General features: G+C 44.2%; 2 protein-coding genes across 5 annotated transcripts; both read right to left on the reverse strand.

Annotated features, from left to right (window-relative positions):
- Positions 1-2,447: 2,447 nt before the first annotated feature.
- LOC136507889 (amino acid permease 3-like) lies at positions 2,448-4,537 on the reverse strand. The gene is made up of 3 exons (XM_066502482.1): positions 3,720-4,537; positions 3,467-3,609; positions 2,448-3,374 (listed from the first exon to the last, which is right to left on the reverse strand). The coding sequence occupies exons 1-3, from the start codon at positions 4,387-4,389 to the stop codon at positions 2,739-2,741; spliced, it is 1,449 nt and encodes a 482-aa protein (XP_066358579.1). The 5' UTR covers positions 4,390-4,537; the 3' UTR covers positions 2,448-2,738.
- Positions 4,538-12,885: 8,348 nt separating this feature from the next.
- On the reverse strand, positions 12,886-14,974 carry LOC136506441 (uncharacterized). Of its 4 annotated transcripts, XR_010771591.1 has the most exons (7): positions 14,694-14,974; positions 14,469-14,551; positions 14,316-14,381; positions 14,078-14,189; positions 13,914-13,967; positions 13,274-13,383; positions 12,886-13,194 (listed from the first exon to the last, which is right to left on the reverse strand). XR_010771591.1 is itself a non-coding variant. In XM_066501372.1 (6 exons), the coding sequence occupies exons 1-6, from the start codon at positions 14,700-14,702 to the stop codon at positions 13,354-13,356; spliced, it is 354 nt and encodes a 117-aa protein (XP_066357469.1). In that variant the 5' UTR covers positions 14,703-14,974; the 3' UTR covers positions 12,886-13,353. The 4 variants fall into 4 exon arrangements, 1 of the variants encoding a protein (XP_066357469.1); XM_066501372.1 differs by having other exon boundaries at positions 12,886-13,383; XR_010771592.1 differs by lacking the exons at positions 12,886-13,194; positions 13,274-13,383 and having other exon boundaries at positions 13,927-14,391.
- Positions 14,975-23,565: the final 8,591 nt, after the last annotated feature.

The following is a 23,565-nucleotide window of genomic DNA, read 5'->3' on the forward strand; positions in this document are numbered from 1 at the left end:
CCCTTTAAAAGCACAAGGAACTCCTAGTTAGAATTTGGGGATTTTTATGACTTTTTGATATATTTAGTTACTTTATTTCATTTACTTGAATTTTTTTCGAAAAATATAATTTTGAACTGCACGTGGTACGAATAATGGAATTTAATGATTCAAAAAATGATAGTCCTGTTACTGAGTGTAGTGTGAGGCCGTATCCAGGAACGTACCCGAAATTTCGGACATCTTGTTCACGAAACATGACCGCGAACTTGCGTGCGAAGTGTTTTTAAATTCTATAAAAAGCAAACGAAGTCCAAAAATCATGAAACTTGTTGAGATGTCGTGATATCATATGTGGAGGCTATGATAAAAATTTTAGAAGATTTCGTGTACGTTGTCACGTACGATGCTTACAAACCAGGACATCTCTACATGTGATATCTGATATCACATGTAGAGATGTCCTGGTTTGTAAACATCGTACGTGACAACGTATACGAAATCTTCTGAAATTTTTATCATAGCGTCCACATATGATATCACGACATCTCAACAAGTTTCATGATTTTCGGACTTCGTTTGCTTTTTATAGAATTTAAAAACACTTTGCACGCAAGTTCGCGGTCATGTTTCGTGAACAAGATATCCGAAATTTCGGGTACGTTCCTGGATACGGCCTCACACTACACTCAGTAACATGACTATCATTTTTTGAATCATTAAATTCCATTATTCGTACCACGTGCAGTTCAAAATTATATTTTTTCAAAAAAATTCAAGTAAATGAAATAAAGTAACTAAATATATCAAAAAGCCATAAAAATCCCCAAATTCTTGCTAGGAGTTCCTGGTGCTTTTAAAGGGCTGCACAAAAAAATTGGAGGCCAAAAACAAAAAAAAACTTTGCCGAGTTCCGGGCATGGCACTCGGCAAAGGGGGTCTTTGCCGAGTGTCACGGATAAAGCACTCGGCAAAGAGGGTTTGGATTTTTTTTAAAAAAATTTCCTCTTTACCGAGTGTCTTCATAGGGCACTCGGCAAAGACATTTAAAAAAAATTAAATCTTTGCCGAGTGCCGGGCCAGGGGCACTCGGCAAAGTATTTTTTTCCAAAAAAAAAGACATTTTTTTTAAAAAAATCTTTGCCGAGTACCAAATCTGGGACACTCGGCAAAGAATTTTTTTTTAAATAAATCTTTGCCGAGTGCCTAACAGCAGGCACTCGGCAAAGAAGAACGTGGCCGAACACCGTTACGCGGGTCAGCCTATGCCGAGTGCTGCTCTTTTGCCGAGAGTCTGGCACTCGGCGAAGAAGTCTTTTGCCGAGTGCATTTTTTTGCCGAGTGCCCGGCACTCGGCAAAGAAATCTTTGTCGAGTGCAATTCTTTGCCGAGTGCAGCACTCGGCAAAGAAGGTCTTTGCCGAGTGCTCGATTTTTAACACTCGGCAAAGAATTTTGCACTCGGCAAAGTCTCTGTTTCCAGTAGTGAATGTCCTGTTTTCGTGATCTCTAGCGTCCGACTTGACTCCAATCTTTGTGGCTTGAACTTGCTTGATTTTCTAGGTCTTCTATGTTGCTTCTATGGTCTTTCTTGAGGTGTTAATTACCGGATCATCATGTCACCTTTGTCCAAGTCACATTTGCACCCTATTGGACTACAAAACAAACACTTGCAAACACGTTAGTCCAACTTGGTCATGTTGATCATCAAACACCAAAATCCAAACTAAATGGGCCAATGGTCCATTTTCCTTACAACAACAAAGAGCATTCCCAAGATAGACAACAACAAAGTTGGTGATCTAGCAAAATCAGCAGGATAGAAGCTACCAGTCCCACTAGATGTATTTTATGAGATATTTGGGCGTTTTATCAGTGCAATCAGTAGCAAAGAATAGAGAGCACCAATAATGTCTTTCATCATGTAAATTACAAAACCTAAGAGCAACTCAGAATCGAAAACATGCTTCCAAATCATCAACTATAACCTTGTATGTATGTACGATCGCCATTACTTTCCTACATCTGGCCATGTGACCAAAGCACAAATGCCAAAGCACAAGTCAAGCACTACGAGGGATTCTATATGATGCCTAGAAATGCAAACAACTCAGGATCAACAACCAATCTAATATGCCCAACCTGACCATTATAGCAGTGGGGAATCGATTTAGTTGGACCATTACCTATGGCAGTAGTGGAAAACTTACGGTGCATAGTATATAAAGTGGATTAAAGTAAAGCCCCTAGCAACAATCACTTCCATAGGGATAAAAAAGTTCTTTGGGCAGCAAATTGTATGATATTTCAAAGCACCAAGGGTCCTCACCTTAGACAATGGATAAAAAAGTTCTTTGGGCAGCGTGTAAAGTTGGCCCGTCAATTAGTTATGCGCTGTTGATCAATCTCGATATAGCATCTTCACGTTTCTAACATAGTTTTGGATGGTTCATCGACATGCACTAGCAATTCCACAAGATTGCATGCACATCCCGTGCAGCGCAGATGACCATAACAGGTTAGTGGCAAAAAGTATAGCAGCTTATCGCTACCAATGAAGTTAGGATATACCTAATTTAATCTTAAAAGGTAAGGAACAGACTGCTTAGAGCTAGATCCTGCCTAATTGAACCAACTGGTGGAGCAATACAGTCGCCAGGTCACCTTGCTCGCTTATTGTTCTCAAATGGTCCAGTGATTTAGTGTGGTTGCTCACGGTCTTTAGTCGTTCTGCATATGATCCCTCCACGTTCTGCGAAGTTAACCGCTGAACGGCCGGTAGACCTTGAGCGCGTCGATCACATCGGCAATGGATCCTGCCGCGGCGGCGATGGAGACAAGAAGACAGCTGACGCTGAGTGTCTGGAGACAGATCCACTTGGTGCTGCCGCGCGGCACGCGGTGCTGCTTGATGTACATCTCGACGGGGAAGTAGACGGTGAGCGGCCAGAAGGAGACGGCGCCAAGGAGCCCCACCACGTCACCGAAGAATGGCAGCAGCATGGCCACGACGGTGGTGACGCACACGAACGCCGAGCGCCATGTCAGGCGGAACACGCTGAGCGCGAAGGGACCCACGCGGAGCTCCCTGGAGATGAAGGCGCTGTCCGGCCAGGCGGTAGCCGCGCGGCGCTCGACGAAGGCAAAGATAGGCTGGCAGAACACCTGGTAGGCGCCGACGAGGTGGACGACGATGGCGATGTTGGCGATGTCGAGAAGCCAGAAAGGCTCGTAGAAGCCAAAGCCGGTGAGGAGGTTATCTGGCGCGTTATCACCGAACGCTGCGTACCCCATGCATCCACACAGCATGTAGAATATCGTCGTCGTCGCCACGCTTAGACGCGTCGCCTTCTGCATCACCTTCGACTCCGACGGTGGTGGTGCCTTGATCGTGTCCTGAGCAAGAACCAGAGCAGACTTGGTTAGAAACAGGGGAATCCAGTCGCAGAGAACAGAACAGTGGAGCTGAAGAGGGGATGGTTGCTTACTTGGATTTCGATGAGGATGTTGGAGAAGGAGTAGGCGAAGGCGATGTCGCCGAAGGCCTGAAGGGTGTGCCAGATCTTCTGTGTGGAGGTGACGCTGGCGCCGATGCTGACGCCAGTGAGGCTGCCCTTGAACCCACCATTGGCTGCAAACGATTGCATCGATTGAGCACATGTCGGTAACCAAGAATCCAACAATCCTAGTCACATGCAGCATGAGTACCTAACCAATCCGATTGAAGAATCAATAACTTACAGATGGTCTGTGCGATGCCGAGGGAGAGCCCGATGGAAGAATAAGTGAAGGACATGACGGCGGCCACAATGGAGAGCCACCAAATCTGATCAAAGTCCGGTATCTGCGAGAAGAGAATCTGCACAACGCCGAAGAGGATCATGTACGGCGTGCTGGAGCTCTTGCAGGGATCGGCATGTCCGTGGGTGTGGAAGCACCCAGCTCTCCTGATGGCCTTCATGCTGATGGACGACGCGATGGTGTACCCGATGGCGACGCCGACGAGGTTGGCGTACTGGATCACGCCGCAGAACACGACCTTGGCGCCGCCGAGGTTGGAGCGCACGGCGTCCATGTAGGTGTAGTTTCGCTTGCCCGTCTCCGGATCACCCGTGCGGTAGCACTCGGCGAGCAGCGTGGCGGTGTAGTAGGTGACGATGGCGAAGAGGAGCATCGCGGTAGGGCCGGCGACCCAGCCGAGCTGCGCGATGGCCCAGGCCAGGGAGAGCACGCCGGAGCCGATGACGGCGGTGATGATGTGCGCGCTGGCCGTCCAGAACGTGCCGGTGCGGCGCGGGCGGCCGTCGTCGTCCAGCCACTCGGCAGCACTGGCGTTGCCGGCCTCGACTGACACCTCCATGGGCGCAACGGAGTGCATGTTATTCACTACGTTGTGCGCTGCCGGTGCCATGGCCACTGAGCGAGCGACCTCCGGCTGATCCCTCTCTGGGATTTCTTCCTCTTCCTCCTTGTCGGAGTGGAAGAGCGCAGGAGGCAAGCGCTTGCGATTGATGAGGCAGCTAGCTAGGTGATGCGAGAGGCTGTGTGGGAGAAGGGTGCTGATGGATGATGCTATATATAGAGAGAGCCCGAGAGCAGAGAGTAGGCAGATGTCTCTCTGCGTCTGGTTTCTGGTCAGCGCTGCCGTTTGCGCGCGCCCATGCGCTCTTGTCTTTAAATTCCTCTCTTTATTGGAGTAGATTTATTTATTTATTTCCCTTTTTCTTTTCTCACTTTTTTTAATTCTTTGCGGCTGTGCCCTGTTGGACTTTAAGTGCTTGGTTACATCACTCCTTGGACTTTTGCTGCTGTGCCTCTGGTCAACGATGTTGGACTCTGGTATGGGTCACCGTGTGCTTAGCATTGTCTTGTGTCAGCCATTGATGAAACATACTCTTGTCGTAAGTATCCCTTCATTCTAAATTATACGTCATTTTAGTTTTCTTGAAGAGTCAAAACATCTCAAGTTTGACTAAATTTATATAATAAAATAATAACATTTATGATACCAACTAAGTATATTCTTCATTAATTATATTTTCATACCTATTTAATGTCATAATCTTTGTAACTCTCTCTATAATTTTAGTCAAACTTAAGATGTTTTGACTCTTCAAGAAAGTTGGAATGACCAGAATAGAGGAAGTATATGTGAAAGCCTTCATTATTGTCAAAAACTTTTTGAATATTTTTTTTATTTTATGAATAAATAAAAATAGCTGGGTTTGCTTTGAATTGTTTGGGAAAATATAAACTTTTTTATGTTTTAGACTGGTGATGTGTGGGTGTAATTGGCGTGTTAGCCACTGCGTCAATGTCCGAAATGATCTTCTCTCTCTTTTTGGCATGAATGGACTGAAAGAGTTAGTAGGCAAAAACACTAAGATACTACTTCTGTCTCAAAAAAACTTGAAGTTTGAGATTTTTATGACAGATTACCCCTATACTCCTATTTGTTGAAGATGAATCATGCTAATTAAGAAATATATGTCCCTTATTAAAAGGAATGAATGGAGACATGCAACCACAATCTCAAGTTGATATGAGCCAAATCTATTGTCCAAAAGCTAAAACATACTCCCTCCATTACAAATTATAAGTCATTCCAACTTTCTTGAGAGCCAAAGCATCTTAAAGTTTGACTAAAATTATAGAGAAAATTACAAAGATTTATGACATCAAATAGGTATGCTATAAAAATATAATTAGTGAAGAATCTAATGATACTTATTGGGTATCATAAATGTTATTATTTTTCTATATAAATTTGGTCAAACCTAAGATGCATTGACTCTCCAAGAAAGTTGACTTCTAATTTGGGACGGAAGGACTAACTTTTAATTGATTGCTTGCTTGGACCTCGGATAACAAACCTTGATTAGAAATGGACATCCTGTGCACCAAATCCGATTTTAATGCAGCTAGAAGAATTACTCTTGGGGGGCGTTTAGATCCTTTCATTTGGAGAAATTGAAATCTACTTAATAAATTAGGCTATTTGGCTTGGGATTTTACATTCCACTACTTTCTAAAGTTCGCATATAAGCCTATCTCAAATTCATATCAAATTCATAGGGTGAGATATGCACGCTCTTCAACTCGTTCCCTTAAGGTAGAAATGCAACACATAAGTATTTCTCTCGTATAGCCTATAATAATATACAAATATAATCCATATACAACCATATTATCTTAATTAATATGTGTCTAAATTATAATTATTAAAATGAATTCAATTACAAGAATTAAATGGGGCCAGCGATGTCATCATTTTGAAATTCGGCCTGGATGGATGGCGTGTGCCCAAATGATTGATGCCGCTATTTTTTCAATTAGTACGAGGGAGAACAAAACTACACAAACAAGCTTTGAGAGGAAACACATGGGTGAGGGGCGACATCAATCTTTTGGCGACCAATTCAGCTCGGAACTTCTCTATATGTTTGCTCAACTCTGGGAAAATTAAAATCACAAGTGGTGGAGCACTGGAACTAAAGCCGGATGTTGAAGATCAAATCACTTGGAAGCTCACTGTGTCTGCAGAATGCTTGGCTTAATCGGCGTACATGGCGTAATTCCTTGGATTGGTAAACACGGAGTTGGACAAGCTGGTCTAGAAAACATGGGCACCTCCGAACTGCATGTTTTTTCGCCTCTGGACACTGTCGCCTTCCTCTCGCAGTTAGCCAAACCAATGCAACAAGTCTTTCAGTCTTTGCCCTAGAGCAGATGAGTCGTCAAAGAAAAAATGGTCGTTTGTCGGGGACTCTCCAGAAGGTACTCCCTCCATCCCTAAACGTCCATTTTTCGAGAAACAACTTTAACTAAATGTATATTAAAAATATTAATATTTATAATACATAATTAGTATTATTAGATAGATATTTGAATCTAGTTTTTTAATAAATTTATTTGGAGATAGAAATGTTGCACGTATTTTCTATAAAATCGAGTCAAAGTTATCGACACACAAATCGTGGTAACTAACATTTAGGGACGGAGGGAGTATATATTAGTACGTACTTTAATAACCAAGAAAGAAAGTCGTGTTTTGGTTTACGGTGATGTGAGCATTCTTCGAATGGAAAAACGCTACTACAAAGCATACCTATATCAAATAAATACTTAAATGATAATAATATCATGGTTAGTTACGTATACTAATCTCCGGAAAAGTATTGGTTAATGATACATATACAAGGATACCGTACTAATTTTCAGAATTCGCTAGTCTACCAAATGATGTGACTATAGAAGTACTCCGTCCCTTTTAATTTATAGGTTATTTTAGCTTTTCTGGATCGGTAACGCTCTCTAACGAGTGTCCGTGTGGCCGGACGCATGCCTTTGCTGGGCCTACGGACCAGATCTGACCAGCGGCAAACTCCCCTCCTGGCTTCTCCAATTAAAAAAAATCTAGATGCTTCCCTTTCTTGTTCGACCGCTACGGCCGATTCCACAACGCTCGTTCATCGCAGGCACCGCACCCCGTCCGTCGTGACCTTTCTCCAGTGTAGGGGCACCACGCTGTGGGCACCGCACCCCGTCCGCCGCCGCCTTTCTCCAGCGTATGGGCGTCGCACCGCAGGCATGGCACGCACCCACCCATTGCAGCCTTCTCCAGTGCGGGGTCGCTCGCCGCGGTCACTTTCACTTGCCCACACGCTGGCACAAACCTCCCCCCCCCCACTTCGCGCTAGCGTCGATCGAGCTCCATGCGGCATCAAGCTCTGCGTGCCGACGAGCTTCCATTCGTCGAAGCAACAAGTAGATGTTGCGCTAAAAATGCATGTTGCAAGCGTATGTTTCAAGTGTTTCATGTGTGTTGGATAGTTGCAATGGCTATACACGTATATGTTGCAATTGTATGTTCCAAAATGTTATCAACTATTTTTAGATGTATGTTGTAAGTGTATGTCTTCTAAATGTTTCAGCTATCTCAGATGTATGTTGCAACTGTTTCATATAAATATTGCAAGTGTTTCATCTAGATGTTGCAAAAGTGGATATGAATGTTCCATGTGCTGCAATGACTATACAGTTATGTTTCAAATGTATACTGCATATGTTGTAATGGTAGGACCGATGTTACAGAGGAGATAAAATGGGAGCGGAGCGCGGCGGAGGACAGGACATGATGGGGGATGGCGGCGCTACGAGGTAAGGGGTGTGGCGTGGCCATGGCATGATGCGGGCGCGAGCATGGCGGAGGACAAGGCACGGCAGGGGAAAGGGCATGTCGGGCCATGGCGTGACGCGGTTGCGGTCGCGGCAGCAACGAGGATGCCGCAGACGCGGGCGCACTCTTAATTCTGTTTACAGCACGATCTTTTCCCGGCGCTCCTACTACGCAGGGCGCAGCAGGCGTGTTTTTGTTACGTGGGGACGGGATGATGGGGCGTGGGGAGTCGCTCGAACGCAAGCTGCGTCCGGACGCGCGCTGTTGCTGCCGGACATCCGGATGCTAGCCCTTTCATCTCGATATACATAACTTTTATTATTTATCTAGTCATATCCTATATCTACGTACATACAGTGGCGGAGCCAGGATTTATACTCAGGGGGGGCCGGCCGTCAGGAATTATACTTAGGGGAGCCGGCTCGATCTTTTTCATTGCGATAATTTTATTATATAGTTGTGTTTTGTATAATTATATTATCTAGAAGATATTAATAGGTATATATGACAAGAATTTTATATAATCTTTCTCTTAATATAAATAAAAAATATTAAGTCATACTACTATTTTTTGTTGTTGTGAAACATTGGGCCCCCCTTGGCTCCGCCAGTGCGTACATAACAATTACGTGTTTACAAAATCCAAAACGACCGATAATTTGAGATAGAGGGTGGTATTTGGTATTGAAAAATTCGTGCATGTCTCTGTATCTCTCACAGATCGCCAACACACCATGTGCATATAATTTGAACACGGAAAAGTAAAATCGTAGAACCGAACCACATGCATCATATCAGTTCGGCGCAAAATCCGTAGCTCCCATTTGCTCATCTTACCTCACAAGTCACAATTGCCAAACACACACACATGAAAAAAGCAAAAACTAATAATAAGCTGGTATAGCAGGACAGGACGACACAGAGCCTAATCTCTCTGATTAGGTTCGTTTTCATTCAGTGATGATTTCTACACTCACCTCATCAAAAACGACTTCCGCGACGACGCGTGTGGGGTCCACCAGGCCCAGCATCGTGTGGGCCAACGCCTGTGCGCCTCTGCTACCCGCCGCTGGAGTGAGCGAAGGGAACATCTTTTCTCTCTGCTGCATGTGCGTGTGGCTGGGGTCAACGCACGGACACGTTAGAGTCGTTGCGCGTGCGCGAGCAGTGCATGCGGCGGCGCGACTCCGGCAGCCGGTGCCCGCCCGAGTCGCCGGCGGTGGTGTTAGGTCACTGGTGCCACTCCGGTCTCTGTGCGTGTGTCTGCAGCTGAGCCTGACGCTGACGCTGAAGATTACTGTACGTACTAGGAGTCTTCTTCTTGATTGCAATGATGAGACGAGCCCATGTTGTACACTACAAGTCAGAACTGGCATTGTCAGATGGCCAAGTGCACCAGAAATCCACAACATAAAACATTGCTGGGGCCTTGTTTAGATCATCTCCAAATTTCAAGTTTTTTTACTCTCTCTTCATCACATCAATTTTTAAACACATGCATGAAGCATTAAATGTAGATAAAAAAAATAACTAATTGCACAGTTTGGTTGTAAATCACGAGACGAATCTTTTGAGCCTAGTTAGTCCATAATCGAACAAAGTTTATCAAATACAAACGAAACGTGCTACAGTGTCCAGATTGCAAAAATTTGCAATCTAAACCAGGCTAGAGCTCCCACCAGCTGACGTCAATTTTACGGGTCTGTTTACCCAAAATTTCCAGGATGTCCTGACTAGTTCGAGAATGAAACACAGTGGCTGACGTAAAATTTCAAACTAGAGTATGCGAAGTCAGTGCTCCAACGCTTAATTCCGAATAATTCAAGGGTAGTACTAGCGTCCGTACGTCCAGACGGACGCCCACGTCCAGACGCTCGCGCCAGGACCGCCCACACCACTTCTCGTGCCCATAGCCATGCAACGCTCCGCTTTCCTAGGGATGAAAACAGATCGGATACGGACGGATATCACTGATATTACATTTGTTTTCATATTTCTGTCCGGATTCGGATTCGAATACGGATAGTGTCAACCATGCCGGATAGGATACGATTGGATATTGACATCATAAATATGTGATTTGAGTATTCGGATACGGATACGGTATCGGATATTGAATATCCGGACTCGGATACGAACGGATTTAAACCCCTCTAAACGGATTCGGTCTCAAATACGGTCGGAAAATATCCATACCATTTTTATCCCTACGCTTCCCACACGCATGCACGACACCCGAGTAGCTGCCGCAGGCGACTGTGGCAGGTGAGTCACATTGCAATTTGTACAACACCGATCTATTTTTAAAATATCCTGATGAAACTTTTCCAACATGCGTCTGAAGAAAGATGAAACACTTGAAATATGTATATGAAACACTAGCGAAAACACCAAATAACACTTGAAAAGCTATTGCAAAACATATGCAACATCCTGACAAAAACACTTGCAAACATATATCTGAAACATACACAACATCCAAATAAAAACGTTGCAACATACGTCAGAAAAAAACAGATAAAACATTTGAAACAAACGCTTGCAACATACATGTATAGCCATTGCAACATATGCAATATACTGATCTAATTTTGCAACATCTATACGAAACAATTGCAACATACCTCAGAAATATCTGCAACAATTGAAACATACATTTGAAACATAGGGGGGAGAGAACGAGGCTGATCGATTTCGGCCGTCAGGTTGGGAGCCGGCGGCGTGCAAGCACCACCAGCACCGGACACGCTCGTGGTTGCCCCTTGGCTCGGGTGGAGATGACCTGAAGCGCCTCGACACCTGCGCCCAGCCACCATTGGCAGGGGCGGCCGCCGCAGCCCGCGACAGCAACACATCCTAACAATGGTGGGTTGGAGAAGAGGTCGGGAAGGCACTGCACGAACTGAGGGAGGAGACGGCATGGTCGGCTTGGGTGGAGGAAGGAAGCAACGGTGGCGGCGCGGGGCTCTGCTACTGCCAGTGAACACGAGAGAGACCTAGACCTAGTGATAGGGGAGGACGAGACGAAGCGAAGAGATAGAGAGACGGGCAAGTGTGGAAGCCGTGTCCGAACCAACACGAGCGGATGGACGCCTGCGTCCGAGTATTTCCGATAATTTAATGCACAACATATCAGCAAACAAGTATAAATCTGTCGAGTAATTTGATAAACACCTATAAATTTGGCGAATTTTACAAAGTTAAGATTGATTGATTGACTCATCAAAATACGAGATAGAGATTTATTTTGGATGGAAAGAGTGCAACTCAATAATTATTTCAACAAATAGAATACGCATTGTGGCATGAATCATGATAGAGTATATATGATCCGAATTCTAACGTGAGTCTTGTGGGACATGCCTCGAAGGCCCGCGGTTCGGGTTACATGAACAGCAGATTTGTTTCTATATTTGCTAACAGATCAAACACGTGGGAATCCTTAATTCTACATGCTAGGTATAATGTCAATCACTAATTGATCTAAACTTTGCATATGCATTTGACACCTGTAATCTATACATAGATAATCATAAACTTTTGAAAACAGATTCCAATCTACGATCAGTAGTTCAAATGGTTATTGTGCTCTCATTTTTTACCCCATAGCACGGTGCGTGATGTGACTTTTCGAGCTTCCTATCAAGGATAAAGCTCACAGATAGAAAGTTGATAGATTGGCAAAGCACTAGCTAGAAGCTGGACAACCAAGTGCTTTGCTCTATATCAATCCTTTATTATTACCAGTGGCAGTGGGAACTCTTGGACACTTGGACCAGACCCATAGAAACTGGTGACGCAACCCCAGTTGAAAAACTTGGAGGTTTGGGGCTTGGAGGGGTGATTTGATCTCTCAAAAGGGTGCCACTTTTTGAATGGTCAAAAAGTTTGCTTCCCAAACTTTGATGCTGCCAGCGCGTGCAGTTCACATGCATGTTGGAGGTCGTCTTGCTCCATCAGCGCAGTTGGCCACTTGCAACTATTCCTGCCACTGATATAGCCAATAACCCACATGTCGATTTTGAATACTGGTGGCCATCTCTCTGATCGCGTATTCGCACCAACAAAGACGGTAAGATTGGGATCATGGATTACCCCTAGATAATGGTCATCTCACGTATATATCACACATCAGTTATTGCATATACAAGGGACGTCAATCTTTTGTCTTCACCTGCCTATATACTTATTGCAGAACTTATGTTAAGTTGCAATCTCGTTGGTGTACTTCTGTGTTGGCCTGGTGTGTTGGTAGAAGCTGGTTGTAGTAGCAAGTTGCTGGAGGTAGTTTCTCAGGTTGTTGCTTTCTTTTAGGTGCGACTGAGAAGTAGTGTTTGACCATATGCCTTTACCTTGCTGTCTATTCTAAAACCCTCTTAAACTCTTGTACTAGGTAGCGTGCACGTGCGTTGCTACGGGACAACTAAATTTTTGTACTAAAAACACATGGATCGTACGATAAGATAACAATACTATAAAATTAAATACGCATGTTAATTCAAAAAGTAAAGTTCATGAAATTAACAGTCATGCACAGCACGGCATTGTCATTGGTACGCTTAAGATAGTCTTGTGGCTCTACACGAGTTGAAATTATCCTAGAATTCCGGTCATAAGCCAACAACTGGATTACAAAGTCCATTCGTAGCCCCTGTGCAAAGTCAGATATAGTATTATAGATTGATGACCAACATATTAGGTTTCGGACTAAACTGTGGTAGACAGAAACATGCAAGACTGAGAGGAATATCTTCAAATAAAAAAATGCAAAATTGATTTTGTCGGATAGTGGACAGTGTTAGACAAAGGCCTAAAACTAAAGTTACTCTGAAACACAAGACTAAACTGATCCTATATAGTTACAAGAATCAGTAATTACAACTATCAGCATGACAGGTCCAGGTTCTCAACCTGTTGTTGGATTTTATTCAGATAAACAACCAGTATGCACCTAACCCTGTTTTTTTAATTAATGGTGTAGTTAAACCAGCTAGATAAATCAGCTGCAAGATGAACTGAAAGAGTTGAATCTTGAAACTGAAAAATTCAATCACAGGGCAAAGATCATGTCAAAAGCTTCAGAAAAAATCCAATAAAATTAAGTTGAGGCGATTACTGGGATATGTGTTCTTGACTTCTTGTGTGATATTACATGGCACGAAAAGTCTGCTTCTCTTGCCGGGCTTGTCTTTCTTCTTAACTAATGATAGTTTGGTTACTTCCTACCTACAGGCAGATTTATTAGGCATCCCTGTTATTAGACCAGCTGACATAGAGACCATCAGACCACACCCATATGAGCTTCATGCCAATTCACGACCAACGCATGACTTCTATTCTATCTTATCAAATCCATTTTTTTGCCGTACATAATAAATATAAAATACTTATTTGCATCTGAGTTCCTAAGCGCTGGAGGAGGCAGCGATGATGGAAAATCATATGCATGCAGTCCAATTCACTATATGACAACTCAAGATGAATGATACGCATAACCTGGTTGATGGATTGTGTCCTATAATCAATTGTTGTATATATTACCACAAACACACGTGCTACATGTAATGGTTCATGGATCTGGGTCACTATTACTCTCGCCTGCAGCACACATCAGTCATTTGTAGGTACATTTATTAGTAATTACAGGCATAAAATCAGTCAGAAGATGGTATATGATGACACCTATTTTGAATGGTAGGAACATAATTTTGAAATTCTTATTAATAAATGCATAATAGTGAATAGGGTGTGCTAACCTCATTACGTGCCTCAATACCTTCAGGATTATCATCACGGGAAAAAACTGTAGACTGAACCAAATAAAATGTGAAATTGTTACATCGCTCTAAAACAGGATATTAGTTTAAGTGGCATAAGCTTAGATAATGGTATTGAAAAATCTAACAAGATGTTCAAGTACATTGTTGAGCAGAGATGACATTGACACTGGCATCCCTGGGAACTGAAATCTCCTTCTTGGAGCCAGCATTGCCTTTGGCCCGTGCCATGTCGGCCCGGCACATATGCATTGTCTACATGATCATGCAGATCAAGATACAGTGATGCACAAGCGTGCCAATATACTAATCGTAATAGAAAAGATATCTCCTTCTAATCAATGGGTTATCATCATGCGGAGTTTCTGAATTTGGCCATACATGGGATCGCTGTTGTCATTTCCCTCGATCACAAAGACCATTTCGTTTTTTTCAGTCACTCCTGCACTGTTGCATTCTGTTATTCAACGCCTTGAGTTCAGTCGTATGAGTGTTTCCATTCTATGAAAAAGAGGAGGATGTTGAGTGTGTTACCTTTTGGTATGCGCACTGGACGACATAATCCCAGATTGTCCTAATCCTTCTTTCATTTGGTTCTCCATCCAACAACGCCAAAACTTCAATTGTCATTCAATTCCCCCACGGTTTGACCATACACCCAATTTAGAAAATACATCTAAGACTGAGAAAAAATACTGATGAAATGCTAAAAGCACAGAACTTGACAGAGGCGGAGGGCAGGAAGGCAAGAGAACTCACTGAATTCATCTCCCAGGAGGTAATTGAAGGTGTTGAAGGTGTGACCGTCGGTGGCCACCGCCGAGGGAGTGTCGCCGCCACCAGGGAAGCGTAGCTGCCCGCACCGCTCTACCCTAAGCGCCGCCGCCACCCAAACGCCTGCCTCTGAGACATCAGTGCCGCATCCGCGCACCGCAACCACAAGCCATTCTCGTCATCACACCCAGGCCCGCCGTGCCGCACACACCCAAACGACCTCGACCCTAACCACCGTCGGGAGCCCAAGATGCCCAAGTTTCTGGTGTTTGCATGGGCATGCAACGATGGTCGGGTGGACGACCGTGGAGGACGCACACACCATGGCTCTAGTAAGGAATGGGGAAGCGGCAGCATGGTTTTAGGCAATCCTGGGACGCGAAAATTGCGCAATGTCTGGAGCGGCCTTGATCGCGCTGGCTTTGACTTCCTTTGTGTGGAGGGGGCAGACAGGGTTCGCATGGTTTGCAAGGGAGGCGCACGCGGGATTGCCGGAGGGTGACAGGGCAAGCGGGGTGAAGCCAATCCTTTTCGCACAGGAAGGCAGAGCGTGGAGGCCGTGAGTTTCCTTTTGCACGGGCGGGCATACCATCGAGGTGGAAAAAAATCGCACGGGGAGGCAGGATGATGGACCCACGTTGGAATGTCGCACCAAAAAATATCCACGCTTTGTTCTTTTTAGTTGTAGGAGATTTTCTGTTCATGCAATGGGAATGAGGATCTCCTTGTGTTGAAAAAACATTAATCACTAATTAGTAAAATCATTTTTTGGTGTTACAAGATCCACGGATCTGCCTCCATGCTCAAGTCTGAGATCCACCGCCACTTACTTGGCCCACACTTGACATGAGCCACCACCGTCATCTGACCCTAGCCTGCGGCATCTCCACCTTTGTGTGCCGCACTCAGCTAGAAGGCCACACTCATGGCATTCACTCATCGTGGGGGAGGTCTTGTTCGTACCGCCACCAAGATAGGGAGAGGAAACATCATGGACAACACCAAGAGCATCGGGGTGGGCGAAAGTGATGAGGTAGGGGTTAGAAGTGAGCGCAATAGAAGTGACTAGGGTTTCTCTCACCCTTTGTTACATACTTTCAATTAATGGAGGAGGCTTATTAAGAGACCTGCCTCTAAAAATGGCCCATATTTTCAGAGGTCGATCACTTAACAACCCACCTCTATTAATTTATTTTCATAGACGATACTCAATTAATGGCGGGTCCTTAGTGGCTCTATAAGTTGAAGAGGGGAGAGGAAAGGCCAAGGGCCTAGCCGCCTAGGTGTGGTCTCGACCAAGTAGGAAAGATTGACCATGATGGTCACTACCGGCCATATCCTTGGCGAAAGGGGAAAACCATGGCAGCGGAGGTTTGGCTCAAGGTAGGAGAAGTGGCACGAGTAGCAGAAAAGTGGAGCTGATCTATTATTGAGAGCAAGTGTGTGGGTGCGGCACTACACTCCTGGGTACGTGCCAAGCTAGGCGAGCTGATTGGGCTAGGAAACATCAGAGTAGAGGAACAAAGCACACACGTGGGGCGAGGTGGTGGATCGGATGTCGAGTGTGCCGCGAATGTGTTGGGAAAGGAGGTTGGGGCTAAGCGCAGGAGGGGAAAATGGAAGAGAAGAAGAGCAAGGGGGCTAGGCTGGGCTAAGAGCTTGTTCGCTTGGTCATAAACGATCGTAAATTTCCAGCCAGAACAGTATTTTTCTCTCACACCAAACCACCTAGCAGTAATAATCCACGATCGTATACGATCGTTTCAGGCCCAGCCGAACAGGCTGTAACTTACTAGCCGGTACAGAAAGCATATAACAAACAAAAGAACTAAAAATGAAAAGGTAAATTTCTACCACTAATAATGTATCGCTTGTAAATTTTCCTAAAGTCACCCCATAAACTGTCCATCACATTCATAATCTTTCCTATGTGCACCCCAAAAATTACATCCAACAGCGGCTAACCTTTCAAATCAAAGGACGAGATTCACTCTACCTTCTTCCTCTTAATCACTCACATCCGACGGACAAGATTGCTTGGATCAGTCCTCGTCACTCATCCGATCCCGCGCCCACCTCCGCGTGACTCTCTCCCTCCCCTACGCACGCGCTCCCAGACGCATGCGACTCCTCTCCCACACCACACCCACGACTCCTCCTCTCCAGGACACCGGCCGCTAGGGCACCAGGCGAGGGCGACGCCATGGTCGGCCACAAGGCAAGGGACCTGCTCCTGCCCTGCGCGCCTCCCTGGCCCTCCCACATCGGACGCGTGGGGCGTCACCGCTGCCGGGCAAGGTCGCGCAGGGCCACCACCGGGCGAGGCGAGACCGCGGCGGGGCCCGCAGTGGGCAGGGCACCGCCGCCTAGTGAGGCACGAAGCCGGGCGGGGCCGCCGGCGCCAGCGTCGGTGGCGGTAGGGCGGAGTGCACGCCGGGGGTTCAGATGTGTATACGGGAGAGAGACGAATGCCGAGCCCTGGAACATGCATTCAAGGGCACCAAGGAGATGTAAGGTTTGGAACCCCTGCTGCTTTGCTTTTCCGTTCGATTGATGCAATACGTTCTCGTTCAATTGATATGATCCACATCTGAAGTATGGTTGTGGTAAAAAAAGCATTGACTTACCACTGCTTATATACACTACAGGAGACGACTTCTTTGCCAAGTGTCCTAGACTTTGCCGAGTGCATTTTATCGGGCACTCAGCAAAGAGGCTGTTTGCCGAGTGCCAGCGAGAAAGCACTCGGCAAACAACTGGCACTCGACAAAGAGGTGGTTTGCCGAGTGCCGAGAACTCGGCAAACAATAACACTCGGCAAAGAGGTGGTTTGCCGAGTGTCAGGATAAGACACTCGGCAAAGGGCCGCCGCCGTTAACGGCCGGCAAGCACCGTTAATCCTTTGCCGAGTGTCATCTCGTGACACTCGGCAAAGAGGCTCCTTTGCCGAGTGTCATTTTTTTGACACTCGGCAAACCATATTTTTTTTTACTTTTGACCTCCAAACTTTTTCTACAGTCCTCATACAATACCTGGTACTCCATGTACCAATGTGGCACATTTCTTGGACTTTTTCTATATTTCTTTAATTTATTTCATTTAATTGAATTTTCTTGGATAATTCAAATTATAACGGCTAGTCATTCGAATAATGAAAAAAATGAATGGAAAAATGATATTCATGTTATTTAGTATAATGTGAGGCCGTATCCAGGAACAAACCACCAATTTCGAACATCTTGTTCACGAAACATGACCACGAACTTGCGGTCGAGTTGTTTTTAAATTCTATAAAAAGCAAACGAAGTCCGAAAATCATGAAACTTGTCAAGATGTCATGATATCATATGTGGAGGCTGTGATAAAAAAATTGAGGAGGTTTTGCGTAAGTTTGTCACGTACGATGCTTACCACCTCGTCGCCCTCTTCACGAAATCATGAAACTTCTTCGGAGATTCTTCGGTTTGCAAGCATCATACGTGACAACTTGCGCGAAACCTTTGTAGTTTTCTATCACAGCCTCCACATATGATATCATGACATCTTGACAAGTTTCATGATTTTTGGACTTCGTTTGCTTTTTATAGAATTTAAAAACAACTCGACCGCAAGTTCGTGGTCATGTTTCGTGAACAAGATGTTCGAAATTGGTGGTCTGTTCCGGGATACGGCCTCACATTATACTAAATAACATGAATATTATTTTTCTATTCATTTTTTTTCATTATTCGAATGACTAGCAGTTATAATTTGAATTATCCAAGAAAATTCAATTAAATGAAATAAATTAAAGAAATATAGAAAAAGTCCGAGAAATGTGCCACATTGGAACATGGAGTACCAGGTATTGTATGAGGACTACAGAAAAAGTTTGAAGGTCAAAAATGAAAAAAATATAGTTTGTCGAGTGTCAAAAAATGACACTCGGCAAAGGAGCCTCTTTGCCGAGTGTCAGGATAAGACACTCGGCAAAGATTTTTTAAAAAATTTAATTTTTTTTAAAAAAACCCCTCTTTGCCTTGTGCCAGGCCAGGTGGCACTCAGCAAATAATTAAAAATAAATAAAAAACCTTTGCCGAGTGCCAGATCGGGGGCACTCGGCAAGGAATTAAAAAAAATTAAAAAAAAACCTTTGCCGAGTGCCAGATCGGGGGCACTCGGCAAAGGGGGAATTTAACCCCGTCGGCTGGGCCGGCCCACACACACCGCACACACGCACGCGCCAGTGCCACCCCTGCATGCGCGCTCGCGCCAGCGCCGCCCCCCGCGCCGCGCCGCCGGAGGAGGAGGAGAAACAGAGGAAGAGGAGGAGAGGAGGAAGAAGGACGAAAAGAAGGAGGCCGCTGAAGCAACTACGCCTTCGCATTCGACCATCTCGGTCGCCATTCTGTAGTGGTGAGCCCCTATGCCGTCTCCGCCTGATGGATGTGGATGCATGAATAGATTAAGATGTCCTGGTTAGGGTGCCTTCGTGTGCATGTCGGCCATCGTGCCGTTCATATATATGTGCATGTCGGCCATTGTGTCGTTGGTTTTCTTGCAGGTTTTGGAAACCTCACCGTGCAGGGGAGGTGCTGCCGAAATTTTGTATTGACAGTTTTATGTTTTTTTTTGCAGAGAAGAGCTCGTCGGAGCGGAGCCAGAGTACTTCGGCGACCCCGATCGTCTTCCTCGCCGTTGCGGGTTTGCCTACACCGCGTCGCCTAGCCACTGCACCGACCCGCCACGGCCCCGCTAGCCTGACTCCACCGACACCCTAGGTATAACCCCTCTTTCCGTATCATGGTCGTAGATCACGTAACCCAGTTAGGCGTAAATTTTCAGCCAGAACAGTATTTTTCTCTCACACCAAAGCAGCCAGCAGTAATAATCCACGATCGTATACGATCGTTTCAGCCCCAGCCGAACAGACTGTTGGTTGGCGGGCCTCCACCCCTGCGCGCCACGCTCGGCTAGCAGGCTGCACTCGTGGGGTTCACTCGTCAATGGGAGGTCTTGTTCATGCCGGCATCAAGATAGGGAGAGGAAACGTCGTTGGACAGTGGTAAGTGGTAGAGACAGGAAGGAAATATCAGAGTTAGGTGGGCAGCACCTAGAGCATCGGGGTGGGGGCGAAAGTGATGAGGCAGTGGGTTAGAAGTGTGCGCGATAGCGAGACGAAGGGATAGAAGTGGCTATAGTTTCTTTCACCATCTGTTATGTGCCCTCTGGCTGATAGCAGGCCAAGACAGGCTACCCCTCAATTAATGGAGGTGGTTTATTAAGCCTCTAAAAATGGCATATATTTTGAGAGCTAGACCATAAGATCCCGTCCTTTATTAAAATTTATTTTCGTAGACGATACTTTATTGTGTGTATTCTTAAATGGACCAACCGTCTCTAAATTTGCCGAGTACTTTTAGAGACAGTGCCACTTTTAACCGCCTTTGTAAATCAAAAGTACAATCGTTTCTCCTCTAATCGTTTCTGTAGCAGAGACACCGAGAAGGAGAGGCAAGTGCAACATCATGCTGGCTATGCAATAATGGTCGGGAGTCTTATTCTATGCCCATTAACTGCACATCTTGTAAGTTTAATCATGTCGTTTTCTTTACATGTGTAAAGGTTAATAAAGATGATGAAAATGATGCAATTTAAACAATTGACCCTTTACGCTTTTGCAGTTTAATTACACCAAGCAAGGCATATATATAGTGCCGATACTCATTGTTTTCCAGGATAATTCTCGCATGAATCGATAACGTGGTGGTGGACGTCGTTAACCACGTGGCTATCAATTTCGACCATCCTTTGGATTTCGAATAAAACGATCACTGGCGAATATTATGGTCCTGATGGGGATAGCTTCGTTTTTCTTTTCTCTTTGTGCATTTTTTTTGGGACCAAAGCATGTGTGGTTTAGGTACGTTGGAGCATATAATGCCTAGCTGGTCTCTTTGTAGGCCTTGTTTAGCATGTACATTAAGTTAGGCTCGTCCAGATTTTGCCGTTTTTCAACATCTCCATGAGCCTTTCTAAAATTGGCTCTCGAAATCATTATTTGGAGAATCATTTGAGTAAAAATTATTTTCTATATCTTTGTATTCTCCAACAGCTTTTCTATATCTTGTCCATAGTCTAGAGAGTCATGCTCGCTCTCCATCTTTCGCTAGCGACAAATCCAGAATAAAGAATATCTATATTTGGATATCCAATTGAAGAGACTATTGGAGGGTATTTTTTCACCAAAATCTCTATATAAATTTGGAAAGATATAAAGAGTTTCTTAGAGAGGCTATGAATATGATTATATTATATTGCAACGACTTTACTGCCTAACACCTTCAGTTTATCACACTTATAAACCTGTGGCATTTGCGAGGCTATATATGCGACATGATTTTTTGTATCATGGGATCTAACTTTTAAGCTAGGTTATAATTTTTTTTACACGAGATAATATTCACGCACATCACACTAACGTCTCTAATGTAGGTACCTTTTTTTTTGTGTGATTCTAGCATAGTGACACACACCCACGTGGTGCATCCTAGCACACACGTGTAAACAAAGTTCTTTCTGTCGTAAACTATTGTATCATCTCTGTTAAAAAAAATATAATTCTAGATATGTTCTTAGTTAAAATGTCTAAAGTTTGACCAAATATTATAAATAAAAATATTAATATCTATGATGTTAAATATATATATAAATATATATATAAAATATTTTATGACGAATCTAATGGTACCTATTTATAGTACGTTAAATATATGAGTAAGTCCTTATATAAATTTGGTCAAATTTTAGACTTTAACATAAACTGTTGTAAAATTATATCTTTTTTGGGAGAGAGAGAGAGTAACACATATATCAAACATTGACCACTAAAGACATATATACCCATATACTATTCCATTCAGAGCAAAATATGAGCAGTCATGTAAGTATCATCAGAACGCAGGTGAAGAGGTTTCACCATAAAAAACTGTTCCTTTTTTTTTTGACGAAACACCAGAAGAACTGTTTATAGTGCTATATATTAACCATATTTTTGAATTCATGATCCCATTTTTATTGCAACGGCTCCTTTCTGTTTGAAATTTTAATGCTGCATTAAATCGTAATATGTAAACCCCTTTTTCATTACTGGAATTAGATAGTTTCGGCGTGATGAATGGAAGTGTAGCTGAATGATGGGGTCCGACGGTCCGTCACGCGGTGCATTTTGCTTCCACGGCGGTCACTCGAGGATGCGCACGTGCCACTGCGGCTCTCTCGGGCCGCGCACATAGCTGCAGCTAGCTGCAGGAGAGAGTGGAGAGGAACTGATGCACTAAACTTGAGCCTGATAATGATCGTACTAAACGCAAGGCCAGCGTGTGCGTGTTCCGTGCTCATCAGCTGTGCTTGCTGCTCCAACCTGCACGTCGTTATCCTCCCTCGTTCAGTTGGGGATGCACATTTCTTAATCCGTGTTGGATTAGGGCTACATGAGTGCGTGTCCATCCTGTCACACGGTTGCTTTATTTGCTTGGGTCGTTCCGTCACTCGTGCTAGCTTTTGCTGTTCATCATGACCAGAGAATATCGAGGAAGTGCTGGCATGGCTCCCTCAGTCCCTCGGTCGCGGAGGACCATGCCTCGCATCGCACGTCGGCATTAGCGTAGCTCGCCATCAAACTTTCGAGATAGACAACACAGAGTAAGTACAGTGACGTTTTGTACTGGCTGTAAACGATGATTTGTACTGTGTTCGTGGTCGTTTTTACCGCGCGCAAATTCATTTTTTACTAGCTATCAAAAATATTTTCACTAGTGGCGGTAACTGCACCTTACATGAAGCGCATATATAAATCGATGTCAAATTAAAGACGTTGATGACTTTATGTCAAGTGCTAACATATGCCAAGCCAAGAAATAATAATTCCAGAAACCATATAGACTACAATACAGGAACCGTGTGTTCTTTTTTAAAAAAAAAAAAAAATCCTCCAGTGGGCCTTCTTGGGCCATGTCTTGTCTCACAATAGAGTGTCCATCGACCCAAGTTAGATTCAAGAAGTAGTTGAGGGCCTGTTTGGAATGCGGGATTTTTTCTCCATTCCTACGTTTTTTCTGTGAAATTGAACTGATTCCTATGAAATTCCTGTGTGATTCCTGTGAAATTCCTACATTTCAAACAGACCCTGAGTGGGTTGCTCCAAGAACTGTGAAGCAAGTATGAGGTTTTTGTGCTAGACGCTAAACCATTGACTGCGCTCACAAAGAATGATGTGAAGTTTATGTGGACCCAAGCCTGTGAAAATGTTTTTCAAAGCCTTAAGCGGAAGCTTGTTACAACACCCATCTTAATAGCTCAACCAGATACTACATTGTATTACTTATTTCGTCAACCATGCAATATTTTCATAGACCACAAGAGCTTGAAGTACATCTTCACCTAATTGGAGGCAAAGATGTACATGCAATGATTCAGCTATTTTCCATTATATCTCATACAGTGTATGAGATATAATGGAAAAATCAAATAAAATGCTGATAGAAATATTGGATTCAATTATAGGAGTATTTGACGGCCAAACAAATAATACAATGTTGATGCATGCCTTGTATCACTACAAGAAATCTGGGCTTCTATGACGCTGCCAGATGACAGAGCACCTATCTGTCATAAACAAAGGCTTGTTTATGACGAATGTTCACAAGATGACTACTGTTTATGACCAAGCTTGTGTCTCTGTCATAAACATCACATAATATACTCTGCATGGGCTTTTTGACGATAGTTGATCATCATAAAATATAGAACTATTACAATTTTTTACTGAAACAAACTTCGATAAAGAAATGATTAAAACCAAAGATGTAGTTACCGA

Source organism: Miscanthus floridulus, chromosome 15 (assembly GCF_019320115.1).
Source record: "Miscanthus floridulus cultivar M001 chromosome 15, ASM1932011v1, whole genome shotgun sequence".
NCBI classification, from domain to species: Eukaryota; Viridiplantae; Streptophyta; class Magnoliopsida; order Poales; family Poaceae; genus Miscanthus; species Miscanthus floridulus.